Source organism: Malaclemys terrapin, chromosome 25 (assembly GCF_027887155.1).
Source record: "Malaclemys terrapin pileata isolate rMalTer1 chromosome 25, rMalTer1.hap1, whole genome shotgun sequence".
NCBI classification, from domain to species: domain Eukaryota; kingdom Metazoa; phylum Chordata; order Testudines; family Emydidae; genus Malaclemys; species Malaclemys terrapin.
This window is the reverse complement of record NC_071529.1, coordinates 7,966,075-7,990,541: the sequence shown is the minus strand read 5'-3', so window position 1 is coordinate 7,990,541 and position 24,467 is coordinate 7,966,075. Positions and strand designations below refer to the sequence as shown.

At 41.5% G+C, this 24,467-nt stretch overlaps 1 protein-coding gene across 9 annotated transcripts in view; it reads right to left on the bottom strand.

The window, feature by feature from the left end:
• TANC2 (tetratricopeptide repeat, ankyrin repeat and coiled-coil containing 2) overlaps positions 1–24,467 on the bottom strand; it is a 610,881-nt gene that overhangs the window by 58,847 nt on the left and 527,567 nt on the right. For all 9 annotated transcript variants that reach the window (XM_054014274.1, XM_054014267.1, XM_054014275.1 and 6 more), the window contains 3 exons: positions 23,512–23,743; positions 17,959–18,125; positions 14,989–15,596 (listed from right to left, as the gene is read on the bottom strand). In XM_054014274.1, coding sequence (XP_053870249.1) covers positions 14,989–15,596; positions 17,959–18,125; positions 23,512–23,743 — 1,007 coding nt within the window. The remainder of the gene's footprint in view (positions 1–14,988; positions 15,597–17,958; positions 18,126–23,511; positions 23,744–24,467) is intronic.

The window sequence follows — 24,467 nt, the reverse complement described above, 5'->3', positions numbered from 1 at the left end:
CTGTTTAACAGTGACACCTGCTGGCTGAGAAGAAACAATATCAGCAGAAGTGGAAAGGGAAATTATTTCATTGTTATATCGGTGCACCGAGCTGGAGAAATTGCAGAAATTGCCAGGGTAACGTAAAGGGCCTTAGTTTAAATGAGAATGAGGTCCACCGTTTGTATACACAGAGCAGAACGTTATTTAAGGGGAAAGATAAGAATTAGATTCCTCTAGAAATGCTAAAATAAACACATTTACAAATATTAATTAAAAAAAATTAATAAGGATCAATCATACAAAAATTACTGGGCCTAAATGGGTAATTGATCTTGTTTGGTGCTTTGATGCTAAATCCATGGTACGCCCACATCTTGAATACTGTGTGCAGATGTGGTCGCCCCATCTCAAAAAAGATATATTGGAATTGGAAAAGTTTCAGAAAAGGGCAACAAAAATGATTAGGGGTATGGAACGGCTTCTGTATGAGGAGAGATTAATAAGACTGGGACTTTTCAGCTTGGAAAAGAGGTGGATAAGGGGAGATATGATTGAGATCTATAAAATCATGACTGGTGTAGAGAAAGTAGATAAGGACGTGTTGTTTACTACTTCTCATATCTCAAGAACTAGGGGTCACCAAATAAAATTAATAGGCACAGTCAACCTGTGGAACTCCTTGCCAGAGGATGTTGTGAAGGCCAAGACCATAACAGGGTTCAAAAAAGCACTAGATAAATTCATGGAGGATAGGTCCATCAATGGCTATTAGCCAGGATGGGCAGGAATGGTGTCCCTAGCCTCTGTTTGCCAGAATCTGGGAATGAGCGACAGGGGATGGATCACTTGATGATTACCTGTTCTGTTAATTCCCTCTGGAGCACCTGGCACTGTCCACTGTCGGAAGACAGGATACTGGGCTAGATGGATCTTTGGTCTGACCCAGTAGGGCCATTCTTATGTTCTTATGTTTGAAGATTTTACAAATCAGTATTAGGATTGCCCAATACCATGTTGTCGTATTAGCGCCATTTGATAGGGGTGAGCTGTGACTGTGTCAAACTTTTCTCTTCACAGTTCCATTTTAAGGGGGAAAAAAATCTTGGGCTTCCCATTACAATGTTTTACCATAAGAGAAAATTACATCACCACATAAACAAATCAGCTCGGGGTAGGTTTCTTCTCTAGGCTTTCACCATTGGAGACCAGGGTTCAAATGCAGATTGAGGGCACCAATGAACATGAACTGGGTGGTTCTATCTTAGTCCCTAGTGAACATGGATTCAAATCACAAAAGCCTCACATAATTCACCCCGGGTGAGGCCCAAAAGTGAAACGCAAGGGCACTGACTGTCAGAGAACTGACTATCACAATTCACATGCTATTAGTAATTTGATATTCAAGCACATCCCTACATTCCATCATTCATTATCCACAGCACATACAAAAAGCAAACCAAGGTGTTAATTTTGACCTACAAAGCCCTGCATGGGTTGTGCCCTGACTTCCTTACAGAGATCCACTTCTGTTATTCACTTTCCCGGCAGTTACAATCAACTAGCAGATTCCAGTTAACACTCTGAACGCTACCAGGCTGGTCACAGTGTTTTCAGGATGAGGGAGGAACTCACTTCGTCTGCTGGTCCAAAAAAACCCCTAGGATTTGGGCGAGGGGTTGTTTTTTGTTTTTACTCTTTTGAGGCATGCAGCAAACCCGGTTTATTCAGCTATTTCCTGAGCACCTTGTCTGGAGGGGATGAGTCTCACTTGTGAGTTGGGGGAACACTTTTTTTCCCCCCAGTTGATTTGTCAACTTCATTACATCATGTAGCAATATAAAAGAATTACAGGAAGAACTGCAGTCTTCTGACACTGAACATCACTAGATTAAGGAAAGCCGTATTATCCCTAAAGCTACTCCTCCATCTCGTCCTTCCTGCTTTAGTAGGTATCTTCTGCCTACTACACTCTTTGCCCACAGACATGTCCTCACATTTAAAATTCCAGTTTTGTGATTTTAAAATAATTCTCAATGTGCCCAAAGATTACAATGGATGACGAAGATAAAGAGCTAATGGGCCCGATTCTCTTTTACAGGAAGATACCCTTCTATCACTAAGGCCAAGTAAGGGGATTTAAAATAGGTGTAAATTACACTAACTCTCACTTTAAGGCACGGTTACACTAAGGCCCCTTTACACAACTCTGGCAGTGTAAGTGAGCATCAGGCACAACAGATTTTCTTTGTGCTCTGTAAATTCCAAGCCCCCTGATTTACATCCAAGTTGCCTTTCTTGCAGTTAACTGGTGAAAACCTTCCAAAACACAGACAGTTGACACTAGGCCCAGTGAATCTGCTTTTCCAAAAGACTCATGTTCGTATTTTATTCAGAGCTCCACAGTGAACTTCTATTAGAACTGCAGTGCACACAGTACTTCCTGTCCCAGCAAAGACAAGTGTCTCCTTTTCTACTAGACATCTCTGGAAAGTCTCTTTAAAGAAAGTCTACTAAGACAATTTGAAAAAATGTCTCCTGAAAAAACAAAAATGCTCTAAGCCAATGTCCTGCCCAGCACACACACAGAGCACAAAGGTTCACCACTCACGGTGGACATTTTTGAAGGATCATTTGATCGCTGAAGTTAACTGATTGAATTTTGCACCGATGATTTATTTCATGTACCAGTCAGGAAATGCAGCTTTCCTGCTCGAGTTTATGGTAAAAATGTGAGGGTGGGCGAGTGTGCGTCTAGTGCTGGGAGATTTTGTACTGATTTGTGTGTGTGGCAAATGAGGGATGTTTGCTGTGGTGAGGAGCTGTCTGTGTTTGGGGTTATTGTGTGTTCTGGTTGTGTTGTTGTGTCTAGAAGGTCGTGCTATTGAGTTGTGTTGGTGGTGAACGAAGGGTGGTTGTGTTGACTTGTGTTTGGGGAGGTTGTGTTTTGGGATTTTGTGTTGTGTAATTTATAAAGTCAAAATGGCTGAGAACTTAAAAGTCCATGATCCCCACAGTTTGTACAGAGGGCTGTTCCCCTGGCTGGAGGCACAACCACCTCTTTGTTACCTTGCACAGCTGTTATTCCCACCTTCTGATCAGCTGTCACATTCCAACTACCACAGAACCTTTGGACTCCAACACTCCATCTGGTTCTCGCAGACAGTATGAAGGAAGGTGGGCAAATGTGTGTGTAGGGCTGGGAGAGTTGTGTTGATTTGTGTGGGGGTTGTTCTGTGCTGGGAGATTTGTGCTGCTTCCTGCAGGTGGCGAATGACAGGTGGATGCTGTGGTGAGGCGCTGTGTGTGTTTGGGAATATTGTGTGTGCTGGTTGTGGGTGGTTTTGAAGAACTGTGGCAGCTGGGCCACGTAATCCACCATCTGTGCAGTCTCCCTCATATAACCAATGAAATTGTTGCATGTAAATTAGCTGTAGAATAAGGGTGTGAGAGTTACTCGGGCATTATAATGATGCAGGACTTTTGGCATGGCATGGCCTTACTGTTGCTGTACACCACCTGGGTGTAATTAAAATGGCTGATAATTTAAAAATTGTATAGCAACAGATCACAAACCCTGTGATGATTCAACCTGGTGATATTCTGAACCAAAAGAGCTTTCAACCATGCCTGTAGCTGTCTCCATCACTCCACACTGACTCAACAGACATTCTAGGATTCAGAACGACAATCCTGAAATTTTATTATAGCGATTAACTGTGAACTGATATAGAGTTCATTAAACTTTATGCAAGAAATAACACAGGCAAAACAAGAAATGCACCTATGTGTGCAATATTACACCCCATGAAATAAAACACTGATCAGCTTAGGTTGCAAAGCAGGAGAATTCAAAATCTTTGTAATTTTATGTCACTACAAGTGCTATTCTTATTTGTATGAATATCCCACAATTTTCAGACTCAGTCTCTTTCTAAGCTAGTTGATTCAATAACATCTTGGAGCTGTAAAGTCTGCAGCAAAGAATGGTTTTTTCGATTAAGCCATGCAGAGATGAACAAAGGTGTCCTCAACCAGAGAAGTTACCTAGAAATCTAAAAGTAATTGAAGATCCAGAAGAAGTGTGACAAGATTGCAAATTTCTTTGGGAAAGGACAGGCACATTCCCTAATTCTGGGGCAAGATACCTACCCTGTCATGTTCTTTGGTTGCTTCCCTCAGCCAACTAAAATCAAATCACCTTATCTAGACTGTCATTTATATAATTATTATTACAATAATTTTGTTGTGTTGCAGTAGAGTCTAGGGATTCCAATTGTAGATCAAGACCACATTGTGCTAGGTACTAAACACACAACCAAAAGTCAGTCCCTGAGACTAAGGATAGATGGGACCATTATGATCATCTCGTCTGATCATCTGCATAACACAGGCCAGAGAATTTCACCCAGTGATTTCGGTATTGAACTTAATTTGTGGTTTAATTGGAGGACGCCTTTTAGAAAGACATCCAATCTTAACTGAAAGCCTTAACAAAGACCCTATCTCAGCCAAACAAGTATGCGATGCACTTAATTTTTGATGAATACAAGACACAGGACTGTATATAGGATCTATATATTGGTGCTATCATAGCCCAGTCTGCTTCACTATCACCCAATGGCTTGACATGTACACTGATCGGGAGAAATGGCAAAACAGAAAACTGTGGAATCCCATAGAAGAGAGCCCAAGGGGTAACTGCCCAATGCCACACTCTGGGACTTCTTTAAAAGGCAGGAATGGAATCATTCTGACACAGACTGGTCTACCCTGCAAGGGTCTGTAGTCAAATCAACAAAATTTTGTGATCAAAGATTTCTGATGGATGTAATAAAATCAGCAAGGTCATTTGACCCTTGTCTCTTACTAGGAGGTGAACAGTTACCAATTAAACCGCCACAGACATATCCACATGGAGGCTAAGATCAGGATCAAAGAAATCTGACTCTCAAATTGTCTTGGAACCATATTCTCAATCTTCTCCAGAAAGGGCAGGTCAGAAAAAGAATGGTACCTAGCAAGATCTTCACATGTCGAGAGACAGTTTACTGTGCATGTGCCTAACGACCCCCTCATTTGGCGAAAGTTGGCACCCTAATCTCCTTTAACAGGGCATTAACAATCTCTACCGACATCATGATTCATGATAGAAAGTTACCAAGTTTTTTCCAGTCTCTTTGATCAGCAGTCATCTCACTGTTGCAAATCAGTTGAAACTCTGAAATTCTGCTAATGATCCTGATGTAATATTCATATTTCTCAAGGTTTCTTTTTTGTTTAATATTCTATTTGCACTGGTGACATTGTGCCTGTATTTTATTATGTACAGTAGAGTACATGCCTCAGCTTACACTAAACACATGGCTGTCCCAGAGAAGCAGAACATCTCTAGTTTATCCAGGATAATGTAGATGAATTCTCATCAAGAACTCATTCAGGGAAACATCTGCACTGAACTGCCTGAAATAATGGCAGATAACAGAAGAAGCCAAGGGAAGCATCATGGATGGAATTGGGAAATCTCTGGCCACCCTTTAGACTTAAAGGCTACAAAAGGTATTAACTATTTTTTTTAAAAGGATTTAAAGGCACTGTTTTAATAATTTTGACAAAATGAATCTCTGTTAGCAAAGAAGAAATCCTTATGTCCTAGATTAGTTTATAAGCATACCAGCTGACTCACTGGCTGTTAAGAATGGATTACTTTGTATTTTAAGTAAATAAATGTTTCCTTAAGACAGTGTAAAAAGAAATCTCAGGAATACTTAAGAAATATATGTGATAGATAAGACAGATAGATAGAGTAACTAAGCCTTCTCTAAATTAAGGACTCCAATGATCTTGGATTTAAAATATATTTAGCACCTTCACCTGCTGGATATGTTGGGCCTGATTGGGAGTAGTCAGCTAAAAATTCCTTAGAGTAATCAATATAAAGTGCTACCATTTGGGAGAGACCAGTGGACTAACTAGATTGGGTTGAGCAGCAGGGTTATTATAAGTGAGTTGGTCCAGGTGCCCTCTTGTGGCCGGGGAGCCCTTTATTCTCCCTCTACAGAGACTCCACACACTTGTTCCTTCAAATGTTGCTTGTCCCTTATTGGGGTAAGGGTTTATTCAGACATATAAACTCAAAAGAAAAACTCAAAGTCCCCAAAATCTGTCCTGAGACATGCGCTTACCTCACAGCCTGGGTGTGACAAGGGGTTCGTTCATGGTCCTTTTTCTAAATGAGTTCTTAGGGTGTGACCCACCCTGGAGTTTGGCTTGCAGCTGTCCTGCTCTGAGCTGACTCCCCTGTACACTTCCCAGAATCAGGCCTCTCAAACAACTGCTTCAGCTTTCTTACAAGGAACCAGTTACTTGAGGTTCCCTACCTGTGCCAGGTGTCTCTGGTTAGCTCATTTAGCAAGCCTGCTCCAGGCTTCAAGTCTCCCGCAAGCAGCTCCTTCACTTCCTCTGCTGTCTCACCGTTATCCACAGTGCATGTTGTTTTACTACACACCAACTGCCTGATCAATAAAACTAGCTGGAGTCAAAGTACTTTGATGGCAGACCACAATGAAAGGCCATTTGAAAAAAGTCTGGCCCCGAACAGTTTTAGAACAACCAGAACATCTTGGAGATCCACTGGCAGAGAACTCGGGTCGGGATACAGCCTGTTCTAACCACGGTGGAGTGCAAAGGACTTACGAAAGCCCTGGTGCAGCAAAGCATCAAGCAGATGCTTTGATGTCAATGGAACTACTTGGGTACTTAAAGTTAAGCACATGCTTAAGTATTTTGCTGGACCAGGGCCTGAGGGAGGAGGCTTGGAAGGAAATAAAGGTGGTGGAGTAATGTAAAGCAGCAAACTAGATGTACATTTTAGCTGATTAAAATGTGACCTTTACCGTATATAAAACACACAAACTGCACTGTATCTGTCAGTGTTTGGGCTGCATCTATCACAAGCTGGTAACAGTGAGCTACTCTATTCATGGTAAAGTCTTTTTCTGGTGGCTGCAATTATTTCAGATCTCCATGTCATTAATCACGGTTTAGAATCTGCCTGGGTGGCATTTTCCATCTTCTGTTCAGACTGACACTGGGGCTGCAGCCCTGCCCAACTCTTTCAATTCAAAAATGCATTTCAGAGCTTCATTAAAAGAGCAGACCCACCACCTGAGACCAAGTTAAAGCATCACCTTTCTTCTTTCACATTTTCCATCTATGCCACAGGTGTATTTAGTCCAATGCTTTCACTCTAATTATTATTACAACACTAGCTTATACTGCCCTCAACAGTCCCTACTACATTTGCCACCCCGGTTAGTAGCATTTTTTTTATCCTGTCTTGATTCTGTACTTCTGAATGTGATTAAACAGTCAGAGAACAGTGGCATTTCTTTATGACTGTCTACAGGGTTACTTACACAAGGTAATGGTTCTCCTATGTTCATTTTGTCAAGCTGTGATAAATTCCCTCACTATTTTTATAGCTATTACACTGAAAGTAGTGGAGTAAGACGGCCCTATTTATTCCAGGCAGACTTCTGGGACGCCTAACAGTACTATTCCCAATGACGGCAGCACACCAAACTTACTATGCTTTGGTACAGATAACGTTTGCCTGTTTAATTAACTGAAGGACTTGTGATGAATTCTCACGTGTTGTGATCCAACATCTGGAACCCAAGCTTGTCCCCAGTTTATCCTGATGAAGACATGGGATATTGCAATGAAAATATCCCATCTTATTACATTTATTATACCAGGAGTACAACAGAGCCCCAAACTACCACTCCTGTCCACTTGTACCAACATTTCACCTGTATGAAGTCTGTGCACAATGCTAGCATTCTGATTGGATTGCATTTTGTACCCACCCTACATTGGCTGCGTGCAGGTGAAAATGACTGCACAGAGTGCTAGCAAGGGGAGAATATGGCCTCATGTCTTTTTATCTGTGGTGTATGGCACCCAGCATCCCTTTGGGCACTGTAAAATAACTAACCACAACACCATATCCCTGGTGTCTGTGTCCCAGTGAGCTGAGTGCCTTGGCATATATACGTAATTGGGGAGCACACAGAGCACGCTAGTGCTGAAAGTGTTGGCTAAAATATGACAGAACCAAGAGATTTGATTTCTTGAGCTAAATCTGTGATTAATGTATTTGATTTCTTGTGTGAATGTGCCTTAACAAACGGGTCTGCATCCACTAAAACATAAAAAGAATAATAATGACAGGGAGTGGTATGTTTTATCTGTATTGATCAAAAAATAATTGGGGTTTCAAACAGAATGGGATATTGAGCATGGAGAGAGGTACTACACAGGAGAACTAATTTTCTTACTAGCAAATAGATAATTGAGGTGTAAAACAGAAATAGGGGTACTGAGCTATGAAGGAAAGAGACACAGTTTCCTAGATGAAAAGAGAAAATGGCACAGTACCGGAGTCCAGTAAGGGCCAGATTTTCAGAAGAGCCCAGCTCCCATTTAAACTCCTAAAGAAGTGGTGTTCAGCACCCAGCAGCTCCCTTTGGAAACAATGGCTGCTTCTGAAACGGCCACTTCATTTCAGTACCTACATGGGAGCTGTTGGGTATGAGCATTTTTGAAACCTGGACCTGAGAAAAAGAGAGAAAGTGTATATGTGTATGTGTGTACAGTATACACACAAGGTGTGTTTTTTTATACACATACACGCATGTGCACAAGGGATTTAAAAAATTCTTGTTAAAACTGTAATTTTTCTCTTCCTCAAACCGAAATGGCATTTTCACCTCTCTGACTAAAATCCATCAAACACACAAACAAAACCACCCTCCGGTTTGTCCCCTTTACCACACCAGCCAATTATAAAGAAGAATGTACTGCTTAGAGACTTCAGGGACTCTCAGGTTACTGAAAATAGAAGAATAAATGCATTCAACAATTAAACGTATCTCCACAACGACAAACCAAGATATGCAATTTGAAGCGAAATTTAGACAATTAAAAAAAGCCATTGTGTAACACAAGAAAGCAGCAGCATTTTAAGAAGTCTGCAGTACTGAGGTATAAATGAATACAAACGTCATATTTTTGCTAATTTGCACAAACACATAAGTTTGCTGGGTAATATATAGAAATAGTAGCTTCCTGAACTGTGATTAGTTAAGAGCTCCATCTGCAGCAGGATTTTGTGGAGACGTAGGGAGAGAAAAAAGAATGTAAAATACCTGTGCTGTATGATATTATAAGGTAATTCCACTGGAAACCATGGCAACTCGAGATACTGTTTCATAGCTTCACACATTCGGTTTAGATTGCTACAGCACACTAATTCCTACAAGATGTTATTACCAAGCTACCTTTACTTAGAGTTTTGAAGGCTGATATGAACTGACTTGATTCTGCAAAGGTGAAACAAAGAGGACTAGTATCTCTCATTAATTTGTATAGAGCTATCCTGGGGTATTAGCCAGAAGTCTCCTATTAATATTAATCGGCAGTAGCTGTATGTCTAATTCTCTGTGTACTGAAGGGAAATTTACTGCAAAAGATTTATTCCTCTGCATTGTGTTCTAAACAAGACTCCGGTGGCCTGATTTTCAAAGATACTGAGTGTCTGCAGCTCCTTTTACCTTCAAGTGCTCAACACCTCTGAGAACACGACTGCAGATGTCCAAGAACTCCGCAATAAAGCCGTAAGTCTGAGGGTCTTAGGAGGATAGAACTGCATCCTCATTTAGTACAAATGCACAGTGCACAGCAGGCCATTTTCCCTAAGACATTTTTAATGAATGACATTCTGCTCCCTCAGATTAGTACCTCTCCTCTGCATTTCTTATTTAGGAGGGTGAAAGGAGAGTGACTGTCCCCCTAAAAGACACACCACACATTTAAAATTTTCAATTTTAAATCAGAAACTTGCATTGCTAAAAACGACTCCATGTGGATAAACGTTTCTTGACACAGTGAGGGAGAAAAAGTGACATTGCCTCATTTCTGTATATACAGAGCATTTCTCATTATATGTATTCATGGGCCAAGCTTAATGAATACAAATGCAGCTGAGATTTCCTAACTCTGCTTTGCCTATACAACACAGTTACTGGAAGGAGGTAACACTTTTGATCATACAGCAATTCACTCCCTTCTGGGGATCTCACTGTACAGGAGCAAAGCTGTGACCTCTGTAAATTTCACTATTTTTAATCTGAACAGTTATACGCCTCTACCCCGATATACGCTTCCTTGGGAGCCAAAAAATCTTACCACGTTATAGGTGAAACCATGTTATATCGAACTTGCTTTGATCTGCCGGAGTGTGCAGCCCTGCCCCCCGGAGCGCTGCTTTACCGCGTTATATCCGAATTCGTGTTCTATCGGGTCGCGTTATAACGAGGTAGAGGTGTACTATGAGAGCATTTTATTATGAGATGAAAGCAGAACCAGACTGATGTATACACAAACTAGGCATGTGCGTAGGGTCTAAATGTGTGTGTGGGATGGGGGAGGGTGGATTTTATTTTATTTTAACCAATTCATGAACTGAAAGAGCTTCACTCACTTGAGTAAGTGGCATTGTGACCGGCACGTGTCATGGCGGGGGTGGGGAGGGCGGCTGGGCCAAATTTGTGTGCTGTTGCAACCCCATATGCCAGGTTGCAACACTGCTCACTCAGGTGAGGGAAGTTTCCTGTATTAGTGGATGAGTGGGCAGAGATAGTCTTCACACACAGCTGAAGCTCGCTTTGCCGTTCCCAATGGAGCCAAGGAGAGAGGGGGCCACTGGTTAAAGAAACCACTTCCTTCTCTAACAGCAGCAAGTGAACAGGCTGGGATGGGAATGTACTGCCATGGCATGTATGAGAGGGAACATCACTGAAGTGTATTTTTTCCCCTTCTCTCCATGTATCAGCTGTCTGTTGTTATTCATAGTCGAAGGTAGGGGCCCAGAAGTTTCTGATTGCTTAGGGCCCAGTTATGGGTTAATCCAGCCCTGGGTGAAGGCCCAAATGCTCCCTTACCCTAAACACCTCTTTACACAACTCCAGTGGTATAACTGGGTGTGTGGGAGCGTTCTCTGACCAGCACAGAGGTGGAATGACGACTCTAGGTCAGTCTCCTCCCAGGCTTGGGGGTTGTCAGGAGAAAAAGGGAATTCGCCAGCTATTCTACACTGGAGCAATGACCTATAGAGAGAGATTACAAGATTGGGCAATTTAGTGCAGCTCCAGGGGCCAGACCCAGAATTAAGGGGATGCAAAGGAAGCTACCAACCTACCTTGTCCCTTCCTTATCTTTGCTGAGATCAACATAGGCAAAGAAAAAAGGAGACTCTAGTTGAAAGACTCTGAACATGTTTGATGTGGCTTTAGAGGCAGACAAGGAGTAAGGAGACCTGGGGTCTACATTTGACTCCCAGTGCTTTGCTGACTTCAACTCTCTGAGCCTCAATTTCCCCCCATCTATAACAGAGATGACAGCACCTTCCTTCCTAATTTTGGGAAATGCTTTGAAATCATTGCAGGAAAGGTTCTAAAATAAAAAGTCTATGCAAAAATTGCTTTAGCGTTATAGCAATGTTTAGGTCCAGGAGTGCAGAGGTAATGATACATGCACAATGTTAAGTTTGCCCCCCTTGTACATAAACCTTTTAAAATGGTCTCCCTGTATATAGTTTTATATTATATGTCAAATAATACAACTGGCTAACAGTGCTACGCTGACAGTCTGCAGTAGTCATTACTGGTTACAATGCTGGTTAAAGTATCAGGCAGAAGCTCTTTCTTGTGTCCTATTATTAAACAGTCAGCGCTGAGGGGCTCCCTTGTGGGAGAATCTAGAATGATAGTGTTTCCCTTCAATGCCAATTAGCCTTTGCTTTGGTTAGAAAGCTCACGCTGAGAATTCAGGGAAGAAGGCGGCTAGCAGCACAACAGGCTAAAACAAAAATCTGGAGGGCAGGAGGCTTGTTGCTTGACTGTATGTAACTAGAAGAGCATGTGTTAAATTTGAGTACAATACTTAGCCTTTTTGTTTGTTTTTCCTTTTCTGTACTGCTGAGAGGATGGGACAATGGATGTTCCAGTCTTATTAATGGAAGGAAAAAGACCATCCCAGTTGCAGTGCTCCTGACCCAGGTCCCATTATCTCAATTTCCTCCATAACATCCTCCAAATCTGTTCACTTCTGTCAGGGAAAGTCAATTAAGAGCTGTTTCACATGGTCACACTTCAGTTTCAAAGCTATTCTCATGAGAGAATCAGCCTCAGCAACCACTATCTCTACAGTAGCTCTCTGCAAAGTCAACAAGCCTAGGTTTAGCTGTTTGTTTCTGAAATTCAGCACAGGGGAACTACACAGCGCTTCACACAGCGACCACACCTTTTCAATTCCCTTTTTACTGGGGGAAAAATCACTGTGAGCAAACAAAACGCAAGCAAGTTTTCACACACTTGTCCTATTATTAGTCAAATCAGTGGCAAGCTGTGCTCCCATTAATGTAGTGAAAATACATGGTGATTTTTCATCTTAATTGTTGATGAGAGCTTACCTAGCTCTGAGCTCAACATTCAACATCAGCTCTACCCCGAGAGCGGACAGGAAGACTTACATCACACAATAGCTAACTCTCTGGGGCGCTATCTACTGATGACTGAGATGTACCGTATTTTATTACCTGCCATGAATATAAGTACCTTTCTCAGACCTGAAGAAGAGCGCTGTGTAGCTCGAAAGCTTGTCTGTTTCACCAACAGAAGTGGGTCCAATAAAACATATTACCTCAGCCATGTTCTCTCTCTATCAGGATCTGATAGAATTAGCACACATAATGCATTAGAGGTTTTTAATAGTCCTTCAGTAGGTATGGACTCAGGAACCAGTATTACTTATTGTTTCTGTTTCAGTCCATCAGAGCGCTTCATCTTTGCCTCTGGCAAAAATTACTGTAAGTGAGAGAAGCCTGGCTAGCTCTGGTCTGGGATTTCATATTTACAAAAGGTTTTTTCCTCCCCCTTTTACAATGATTTATGGCTTCATCTGTTTAAGATGGTAAATTCGGGACTAAACTGATGCCTGAAAGCCCACAGAAATGAATCTCTCAGTATCACAGGTTGTCTGAGCTCTGAATGGCAAGTTCTGTGACGCGGGAAGGTTGAAACAACGCAGGAATTGGTTTTCCCTCACTATACAGGTAAGAATTAACTTCATGACACTGCACCTGTCAGGCACCTGTACTCAAGGTCAGGGAAAGTCCAATAACTGAGATGATCAACATCATTACAGTACAGGGATTCAAAGCTCCAGATGACGTGTGTTAGTTGTGAAGCCTGTGCAAAACATTCACACTGTGCATAAAGGTTACGAAACTGCATGAAACCGGAACCTCAGCCCAAACTGTTTGTTACCTTCAGAGTGAACCATGGCTGATTTATGATTTCATGCTAAAACCATGTGAAATTTCTGGCTGTGCATGGTTTCAGTGCACAGCCTGGTTGAAACAGCAGTTTTGATTGAGTTTTGCTTTGAGTTTGTGAGTTCATTTAAGCTTGGAGATCAAAGGGACATTCAGAAGGCATAAACCCATGTGGACCAAACTAAGGAGAAGGACGTTCTTGAGATCCTGAGAATCAAAAGTGCTCACATTTACACAGCTTTACAAATGTGCCTCATTACTACGGCACCTACTGCCTAATCCATCAGATGTGCTCTGGTTAACTACTTTATTTGGGTAGAGAAGGAAGAAAATGGTTTTTATTTTCATGCAAAACGTATGCCGTGACTAGTTATCAACAGCACCTAAACCCCCAGTTTTGTCCCATCTGTGATAAAACAGTAAAGTAATTAGTAGCGGGTGCATTAGAGATTCACATCTTAGTTGATGAAATTGTGTATATCCAGTCAAAAATCGCTATGGTCAGAAAGCAGCTGGGCTAAACACAAGTGGATATTAGGGAGAATGTTTTCAGTACAGCAGGCTAGGATTAAAAATAAATGAGAGACATGCATTTAAATGGCTTTGCAAATAGCAGACAACTATGGTGAAAACCATGGTGGGAAAAGCATTGCATGGTGAGAAGTATCTAATGACTCTGAGGAAAGATATAACATGTAAATAATTAACATTGATATAAAGATAACTGCAGAGAGGTGGAAGATGCATTGCAAAGGCTAAGTAACAGGAGAGCTGTGCAGAAATCTACTAAAGCAGCCAGGATTTCCACTCGGAGCAGCTGTATGTTATTTTTTCTACTAAATCCTGTTTACCAAGAAGCTCCATACCTGAGGTGGTAAATGTATTCTTTACCGTGACACTGATAACAGCAACAACTTGCTTTAATGAGGTGAGTGGCTGTCACCTTGGCTGAATATTCAGTTTCAGCAGATACTATCACTATGTGCTGACTGCAGGTTCAAGGAGATGCATTGCAGGGGCTCAGAATATGAATGACTTTCCCAATTTTTATATATCTGCTTCAGGGAACGGGCTACTATAAGTGAAACTAGAACTGTTGGGATGGATGACTAAAATGATGAAGACAACACCTGTACCCAGTCTGAGGTTGAAAGATAGAAGATACATTTTTAAAAGTGTAGTAGTATTCTCATGCTATCAGTGCATTTAAACAAACTATAAAGTCTAATAGTGATTTGATATAACGTATGTTCACAATAGCTATGCCAGGAACACAATAATAATTTATCAGATGGTCACTGTGTCCTTTAAACATGAATTCACACTCCAAAACCAGTGGGGCCTGATTCTGCATTCAGAAGTCATTCAGTGGGAGTTCCATGAACAGAATGGCTTTTGAATCGGGCTCATTGTATATAGATGTGTGTATGTTGTTTGATTTTCATCTCTTTATCATCTATCCCAGACAGATTATATGCCTTTGCAGACATGATGGACTAAAGTCTCCCATTTAGTCTGTACTGTATTTATCCATATTCAATCCCATGAGACAAGATTATTAGGATGAGCGAGAGTGAAATGCTGCAGATATTTTTACGTCAGTTACTTACCGAGGATCACAAAGAAACTTGGTCTTTTCTCCTTCCTCTCTCCAGATAAGCCATTCTCGAAAAGACGGATGAACAAACATTCGTGTCATGTCTCTACGCTTGATAAGAAACATGGAGAGGTTCTCCATCCTCTGCTGAAAGTCATCCCATTCCAGTGTGCCCTCAATGCTACCAGCATTAATGGCCTGAAAAATATGTTCATCTGTTAATGGATGCAGAGATGCCACTGCCACATTCAAGAGAGGCATAACCCGATCAAAGGAAGACTGTGTTGGGAACTTCATATTGCACTGCAATAGGTAAACCTCTGAGAGAGAGACTGGGACTACTTTATAGCTGGAGCTCTTTAGTACCAGGTAGCCCTTCTCTATGAGATCAAAAGTGAGCTTTAGGTATAGATAGGACCCTTGGCTCAAGGTCTTGAGGTGAGAACTGAGTTTGCCAAATGTAGTGTTGTCCATTTTGCCATTAAGGGAGATGTTGTTCTGGATCTCAGAGCTGCTGTGTATTCGATGAAGGATATATGCCTGGAGGTCCTGATCTATGGCTTCGTTCTCTTCCAGTCTATCCAAAAATATCCTATGGAAGGGCAACAACTTAATTATTTCCTGGAAGAAAAGAAAAGAAATTATTCATGTTGGAAGTGCTTATTATTAATAAAAATAAACATCTGTATTTCATCAGCACCTAGAGAGGTATTGGGCAAATACCTAAGATGACGTGGTCCATGCCCCACGGACCTTACAATCTAAAAAGCACTGTAGCGGGTTTCTTTGTGAAACTAGGTGGCTGAAATAAAACCGAGGAAAGTTTTTCCTAACACACTTGCCAAGGAAAGAGGTTGGAGTATTCACAAAGAGCAGTGCCCTTTAAAATTATAGTCCCAACCCAACTAGCTATTGGACATGCCATCAGCTCTCTTCTGTGTCATGCAGATGTTCAGGTTAGGGCATCACCTGTGGACAGCCAAAGCTGGTGGGGTCCAGGACTCTAGGCCTCTCATTGAAACAGAAAGCTTAGTACATCTCAAAGAGTGCTGAGTGCAGCAGTCTTCAGCATCATACAGCAGTTGATTAAATAGAAGGTTATTAGTAGGTATTTCCTACTGCACAGTGAATTCCATAATACTATATATGCTGTTGATTTGCTCAGAGCCAACAGTGGGTTCTCTTTTCTCAGCCAAAGGGCTGTTCTGAATGTGTATAGTGTGGGATTGCACATCTACTATATATCCCAAAGATATTGAGCGCTGGCATGTCTGATCTGGTAAGTTCAGTTTACACTGCTCATGCAGCACAAAGTGAATGTAAATCAGATGGAGGTTTCCCCTAGCGAATTTTACGCTCTGCCCATATAAAGCTAGGAGAGGCAATTCTGCTGCCCCTGCAGGAAACCCCACCCTATGCAAGGGGAATGAGGGGATACATGAAGTGTGTTGTGGTGGGGTGGGTAAATGGAGGTGAATCTAGATTAGCATAAGGTCTGAGAGAGATCTTATGCCAGTGTTGTAAGTTAAAGCAGCCCCTTGAAGCTTTGACTTCCACTGGTGCTGGGTGACTGAGAATCAGGGAGTTGCAACCAGCTCCCCGAAAGTAAAGTTTGGGCACAGAGGAGAATCAAATCTTACAATTCTAAAAAAATTAGGGCTACAAAAGCCCTGACCAATTAAATAACTGAGAGGTTAAAATACCAGGAATGCAATTTAAAATCTGTCATTGAAACAAACATTACAAAAAGAACAGGAGTACTTGTGGCACCTTAGAGACTAACAAATTTATTAGAGAATAAGCTTTCATGGACTACAGCCCACTTCTTCGGATGCATACCGAAAGCTTATGCTCTAATAAATTTGTTAGTCTCTAATGTGCCACAAGTACTCCTGTTCTTTTTGCGGATACAGACTAACATGGCTGCTACTCTGAAACCAAACATTACAAAATCCTTCTTTTCCAAAATGAAATATTTAAAGTACCCTAAAATAAAGGGGAAGTAAGAAAGTGTGGCACTGAAATAGGAAGACTGTGCAACCTGCCACTGTAACAAATACAAAACTTGCTAGTGAGAACGGCAAGTCCCTGCAGTTCTTGATTTACAATAATGGTGAATTACTTCTGGGGTCTGGCTAGGAGAATTACAGCTAAATAGATCGATTGGTATTTTCCTGCCTATTGTCACTACGCTAGAGGAAAATTCAGTACAAGTTCTGAGCAACGAGGATGTTCATTAACTTCTTAGAGACTGTTTACATATATTGTATACATTTCCTTCTGTGCATTCATTGAGTTGTGAGTCCAGAAGACACTAGCATTATAATGTATGTTAGCAACAGAAACTGAGCTGAAGTCGACATAACCTAAGACAAAAGCACTTGTCAGCTACATTGTCAGTGTCAGCAACATTCACTCTAAACCTCAGAAACTGCCTAAGATCAAGTGTTTTAATAGAGATAAATAGCTTCTTGGACCCATGTTATGACTCCTTCAGACTATATCAAATAAACACACAGACCCTGAATCAGTCTATCATGGTTATATTCCCCTCATACTGATGGGAGGGAGTTATGCATGAAATCCCTTCTCCTAGCTTCTTCCCATTTAAGAGAGAATACACGGCTAAGCTCCCGTTTCGTAATAGTAAAGTCTCATGGACTTTGGGCCTGGTCTTGCAAACGCTCTGATGGCGAGTAGTCCTCTCTCATGTGAATAGTCTTACTGAAATTAATGGAACTACTTGCTGAGCAAGGATTATTGACATGAGTAAAGGGTGCAGGATCAGACTCTTGTTCTGTAACAGTAGCCAGAGACAGACATAAAGCAATCTGAATCCATTACAAAAAGACTTAAATGAGATAACTTCAAAAAGATCAGTAATTAAATCTATATGACACTGGTTAAGATTTTCAATAAGAAAACCCATTATGACAAAAATCCAGTGTTTGTGTGTTTAATAAGAAGCATGGTCTTAATATACCTGTAGACTTGTCCTGACCGTCACTATCAACTTCAGCCAGGATGGGAATTTTCCAATCATTTTGCTCAAGAATGATACTATGGTGTCCCCATAATCTGGCTTGTGAAATTCAGCTTCATTTAAACCATCAATTAATATGATGTAATCTTCATCTGGAATCTTCCTCTCTGAGATTACAAGAAAGAGAAAAGGCTTCAGTCCATCGGCCAGCAGCATGGCTACAATGAGTACTCACCACATTGTTTTAAATGGAAGATAAAATCAGATATTGCTATAGACAAAAAGAGATAAAATAACTGTACTTCTCAGGTTGCATAAAATATGTATTTGATTTACAACAACATCTATACAATTGTGACAATACTTCATTAAAACGTTTAAGGCTATTAAACAAGTTACCTTCTCCCCAAACTCAAATATATTTGAGAAATGTGAATCAACATCTCTCAGCAAATTATTACACGTGCTATCACTGGTGACATTAAACATCAACAACACCTTGATGTAAACCTGTTGCAACATTTACAGTTGCTATGTATACGTATGCATAGAAGTACATGCCTCTAGCACCTTTAAATAATCTAGGCTGGGACGTTGTACAGGCACACAGTGGACTTTTTAACCAAATAATGCTCGTGCTGGGCTAGATTTTCGAAAGTGCATGCAAATACTAATACACACGTGCAAACCATGGTTCACGGGCAATACACGTCTTTGAGCACAAAGCAGTTTGCATGCACAGGAGCTGGTCAGATGAACTTTTCAAAATTCTGCCCTCTGTTCAGTAAAGATGGGTCCAGAACAAACCCCTGCCTCGTGAACTTCACAGAAGTTTGGATCTGAATTCTATGGCTCAGGCCATTAAGACGATGACGTTTGCTGACAGCTGAACATGGACATTTTAAAATGTAGGACCCTGGGCAATTTTCATGCTGCTAACAACATAAATACTGAGGAAAAACAGTGGGGTTTTTATGCAGTAAAAATAACATTTCTCGAGCAAATTTTGAAGGCTGAACTTTAAGTTTAGCATTAATAGATGCCAATAAGAGGAACTACATCTCACTGCTACTGCAGTCCATTAAATAAAAATAGGAGTGTCACAAATCTGTCCGTGGCAGAACCCCCCGTTAGGAGTTTTTGGGGAGTGCAAGTGTGTGGGTTGAATTGTCCCCATCCCAGTCGGTGCTGAAGGAATGTGTCCCTCTCGTGGGTTGGTGCTCAACCCTCCGGCTGAGACCTCCTTGCTGTTTCTTCTCCTCTGAGGGTCCCGTGTGAAGCAAACCAAACTGCCCACAGTCAGCAGACAAGGTTAAATCAAAGTATGAAGAAAAAGGAAGAAAGGAAAACCTATCTGCAGCTTTGGTCAGGGCATTGGCCTCTCTTACCTCAGCCTCATTCCCTTCTTAGCTCAAGGGATCCATGTCCTCCTCCTGCACTGGCAGAGGCTCTGTTGGCTGTCAGCCTCTCTCTGGGAGCTGGAAAGCACAACAGCCCATTCCCTTCCCCGGGTTGCCCCTAGCTGAACAGAGTTCCCTCTTTTTAACTCCTCCTCCAGTCCTGGCCTGGTCTGGAGGGGAGAGTCCACTGCAGCCCAGAGCAGCTCCTTAATCTGCTTCCATGCTGGTGCAGCATCACAAGGGGATTTCTGTGTCAACTGGTTCTCTGTACCAGCCAAGGTGACTTATGGAATCAGAAGTTAGAGACTTAGGCCTTGACCTAGCTATAGCGCTCAGGGGTGTGAACTCACAGCCCTGTGCCCCATAGCTAAGTCAAGGTAACCTCTGCTGGAGACATGGGTAGGTCGAGAGAAGAGTGCTTCCCCTGACCTAGCTACTGCTGGACGGAAAAACCACTGCGGTACGAAGTGTCTATACATCAGCACTACCGTTGTGCCCGTAGTGTAGACATGGCCTCATAGTTATCCTCTCCATCCCTGACCCATGAAGGACTATCCCCCTCAGCGCTTTTTAGTGGGGATGTCACATTTATGAATTATACAATTTTTGTTTACTCCCACTGTCTGGGATGTTCACAGGGGTCAACACAACCTTCCTAGCACCAAAGACCTCCTTTAAGAGAGAGCCAACTGCTGGTGTTCCCTTTGGTGGCTGCTTTAGACAAGTTTCACTGTATAATATTGTCTAGTAATATATTAAAAGAATTCTAGCCAGGGACATATTTAGTGCACTATTGTACACGTACAAAAGACAGTTGCATTCTTTCTTCAGAAGTAGACCCTGACAGCAGGACAAGACATTTTCAAGCCATTAGCATATCAAATAACAAGGGCAGAATTTTAACTGCTCAGATTACTTTTTGTACTATGTTGCATTAAAGACAACCAATTTTTGTGGTCATCTTGCTGCAGCTGAAATCTGTAGACAAGAAACAGGCAGGCAAAGAAGGTATAATAGAGGTGGGACACAAGGAACAGGTGTATTTCCTGGCCTCAGTTTTCTAACTGGTTTAGAGCTACAAAAGGTTAATAATAACCATGTCACGCGACAGTATCCACTGACTCCTGTGGCTATTACAGGAGCTATAAACTGAGAGTATGGGTCATGAACATGAATCAGTTCTGTATGGGGACCACTTGAATGAGACATCTCATGTATCAGCTTGGAAAATGGAAAGACTCCTTAATTTTCTCTCCTCCCAAAGGGAATGGACCCTCTTGTACAACACAAAAGAACAGGAGCATTTAATTTCTAATACAGTTAAGATTTTCCTTGCATCATCTCCCTATAAATTACCCTCTTTTCTCTTAGCAGTAAATTAAATCATATTTTATATTTAATGAGCAGTTTAAAAAATATTGCTCCTTTTAATTGGATTATTTGCTATTTTTAACACCTCATCACCCATCTGAAGATTGTGTTATGGCAGTTAAAACTAAATGGCCAAAGACCTGTTTATTTCAGAGGGAACTCCATATATGCTCTGTCATGGCGGCTACAAGGGACTACAATGCTCTTGCTGTGTGTCCCCAGGGCAAAGAGCAGGGCATTCTCAGTAAAGGGTCCTCATGGGAAAGTCTGCAATAAAAGACCCATGGCACGGCCACGGCTGGCCCATGTCAGCTGACTCGGACTCGTGGGGCTTGAGTTGAGAGGCTATAAAATTGCAGTGTAGACATTCGAGAGGGCTAATGACAGGGGAGGGTCCCACAACTCAGGCTCCAGTCTGCAACTTTATAGCCCCACAGCTTGAGCCCAAGTCAGCTGACCCCGGCTTTGAGACTTGGTGTTGCAGGTTTTTTATTGCAATATAGCCATTCCTGATAGCTTGAATTTGTTTCTTCTGGCAAGTCCATCAGAGCCTTTGTCTAGCCACCTTTAGGGTGTGGTGCAAGCTGCACCTTTCTGGAAGTCAGTGCTGCTTAGTGAGTGTGGCTTTGGACTGGTAGTTAGGAGACCTGGTTCTATTCCTGAGAAGTGCTGTTGATTTATATTTGCAATACACTCATGATCCCCACCTGGTTCACAAACCTTCCTTTGTGAAGCACCACAGATGGACTGTGCTATGAAAGTTAGGCATTAGAGTTACCGGGTTAGCTTTTTCTTTTCCCCTTTAATCACTTAATTAAATTTAAAATAAATGGTACAGTGGTGAAAAGAGTTGCCCCTGTGGTGTTTCAGGGAATAAAGAAATTAGTACAAAATGTACCTTCAGAGTAGCTACACATTAAATATCATCATCGTATTATTATCTCTTCATCCCAAGCTTTTTTTATTTCTCCATTTACTGTTAATATCTGTACAGAAAAGGTGTTTATTTTGCATTAAAATCATTACATACGTTTTTTCACTTAACTTTTAAGCAGGATTACAGGACACACTAGGAAATAGTCCTTACGACTCTCTCACCTTGGAGCAAATACGATGGAAGCCTGATTTTTACATCCACATCTCATGTTTCTCATAAAGCTTATATGGGGGATGGGGAGGAGAAGGAAATAAGGTCATTGTTCCCCTAGAAGTTGTTTCTATTACTTGAAGCTCAAATACATTTGAAAAATGTGAATCTCAGTTTGTCAGCAAGATTCAGCATTAATAACAATGAAATTACTGTTTAAAGTTTCAACAGCACCTTGTAAAGGATCTGTTGCTATATTTACAAATTCTTGTATATTACATATTTTCTTAAACCAATTTCCATATGATGTTTATTTTGTTACAAAACACTTGGTACAAATTAGTTTGCCAACAATCTTAATCAGCAACACTGAAAGATTGGGGTCTTGATCCCCGGATCCAGCTGAACTGTGCTCGGGAAAAGGCACAAGAGGGAAAACCTGGCTTCACATAACCTTTGATTTTCCCTGATCTTAGGTGCCAGATGGGGATCAGTTTGGATGGCAGCATAATTTACAGCATCCTCAGAACTGCTCTAAGTTACGTCATCTGGAATGGCCACCCAGGTGTCATTACAACAGCTGTAGATTACTTCTCTTGCTACCAGCCACATCTCCAACAGGGGTGGTTGCAAAGGGTGGAGAGAATGCTGACCTGATGCCACTCAGAGATTTCCCCAAGCCAGGGGAATTCACAGCTGGACAGTTGAGCCGGCTTTATAGTCCCTGTACTGAAGTCAGTATTTAGAATCTAGACACTCAGCTTCAAAGTAGCGACTTTATTTGAACAACAAGCTGCTAAATATGACTGGAGTGGTGTTTAGATCACTTTGATCCATCTATTGCATTGGGGTGAAACATACAATCGTGTTGAACAATTTCCGCAGCCCATATTACACAATGCAGTATTTCTATAAACATGGTTTTGAGAGGGACAGAGTTCTGAACTCCACCCACACTTGACTAGTGTCCATGGCTATGAAGGTCAAAGGTTTTACAGTTAGTCACTCTATTAAGAAAAACTAACTGCATCTTTCTTGTATACAAAAGAAAGAGGAGCAGGTACAGCTGACACTGCATGTGGGAAAATGGAAACGTCCTGAAGGGTTTTTGCTATATCTCTGGAGTCAGTAATTAGGATATGGTCTGTTACCCAGTTGCCCAAAGCAGCTTTATGTAAGTTATCTACAGACTTGTATATTGTCAGCATTTCTGTTTGGAGGCTGAGAATTCCCAAGAGCTGATTAAATAATGAATTTCTGAGGGGTAATTGAGTGGAGAAAAAAGTTAGTGACCTAACAAATGAATGCAAACATGCTATTCTAAGCACAGCTGTGCAAGGCAAATGTTGTCAGCATTCATTTTCAGGTCTTTTAATCCAAATTTTGGATGTGAATGAAACCAAATGTGCTCGAAGTCAAGTGCTCACTAACAATAGCACCCCCTCCCTGGCCTTGGAAAACACAACTGAAGGACTAGGTTGGAAGAGGAGTTACAACCAAAACAAGAGTCTTTTGGTGTATTCTCAGCCTCCCTAAGTCCTACCTTCTCTTCTACAACTCTTGAATTTTCCTAGTGCACTAGGGGCTCACACGGGGAATCCATGTGCTTCTTGGTTTGGAGGCCCACACCCAAAGAAAAGCTAAGTTAAAAATTTGCAGGCTGATAAGAGTTAAAAACAATCTCAATCACAGTACCTTTATGAAGATTTTCCAAGGGCTCTAGGACTCCCCTCCGGAAGGAGGCCATGGGATCCTGAACACAGGATCTCAAGCTGAGCATGCTCTGTAAATGTGGTTCCCGCAGCAGCTGCTCCCTGTAGGCGACAAACTGTGGCGAGCGGCAGAGCAGTGCTGCCACGTTGTGTACAAACTCGGGCACAAGACAGGTGTAGGCATTATCGGCCTGGCAGTAATGATAAGCGACAACCTACCAAAGGGAAAAGAACAAAAATATATCGACAATTAAATTAAACTGCATTAAAGTTCAGCCATTCACAAAAGTAGACAGTGACAACAACTAATTGATCTGTCTGAAGCACTGCTTTGTGTACTGCATGATAGACTTGTGCTCCACTGTTTCCGATCTCCATGTCAGTAATAAGCTGCGATTGGTTTTTAAACTTAAATTTTATTTGGTGTTTTTAAAATATCACACTAAGTCTGGAAACGGATGTACGGAATACAGCAATACGTTAAAAAGAGGACCTTTCGCACTGCAAAACCTGCAAATTACAGATTCTCATGAACAAAGGGGCTGCCAGACTTACCCTACATTCCATACCTTCTCTCACAAAGGTCCTCCTGCAGCGAACTAACTAAAGAAAAATCTCCCCTTCCCCATGGTGTCCCTAAGTCCTAGCCTCGGTCTCACTGCTGCCAACCTTCTCAAATAAACAGAAGTGCTACCAGATCCACTTCCCTTTTCCATCTTTCCACTGGTTCTCCATTCTTCCAGGATCGGATTAAAAACTCCTCCCTCCATGGACTGTGTGACGCTATATGGAATTGTGAGACACTTTATATTATTATTAATACCAATATTATAAAATTGTAATGAATTGTGCCAGATATGCTGTGTAAGGTGTCAGTGAAAATGTTATGATTTGCCAAGTATGGTAATCTTGTTTATATGTTTGTATCACCTTTGTATT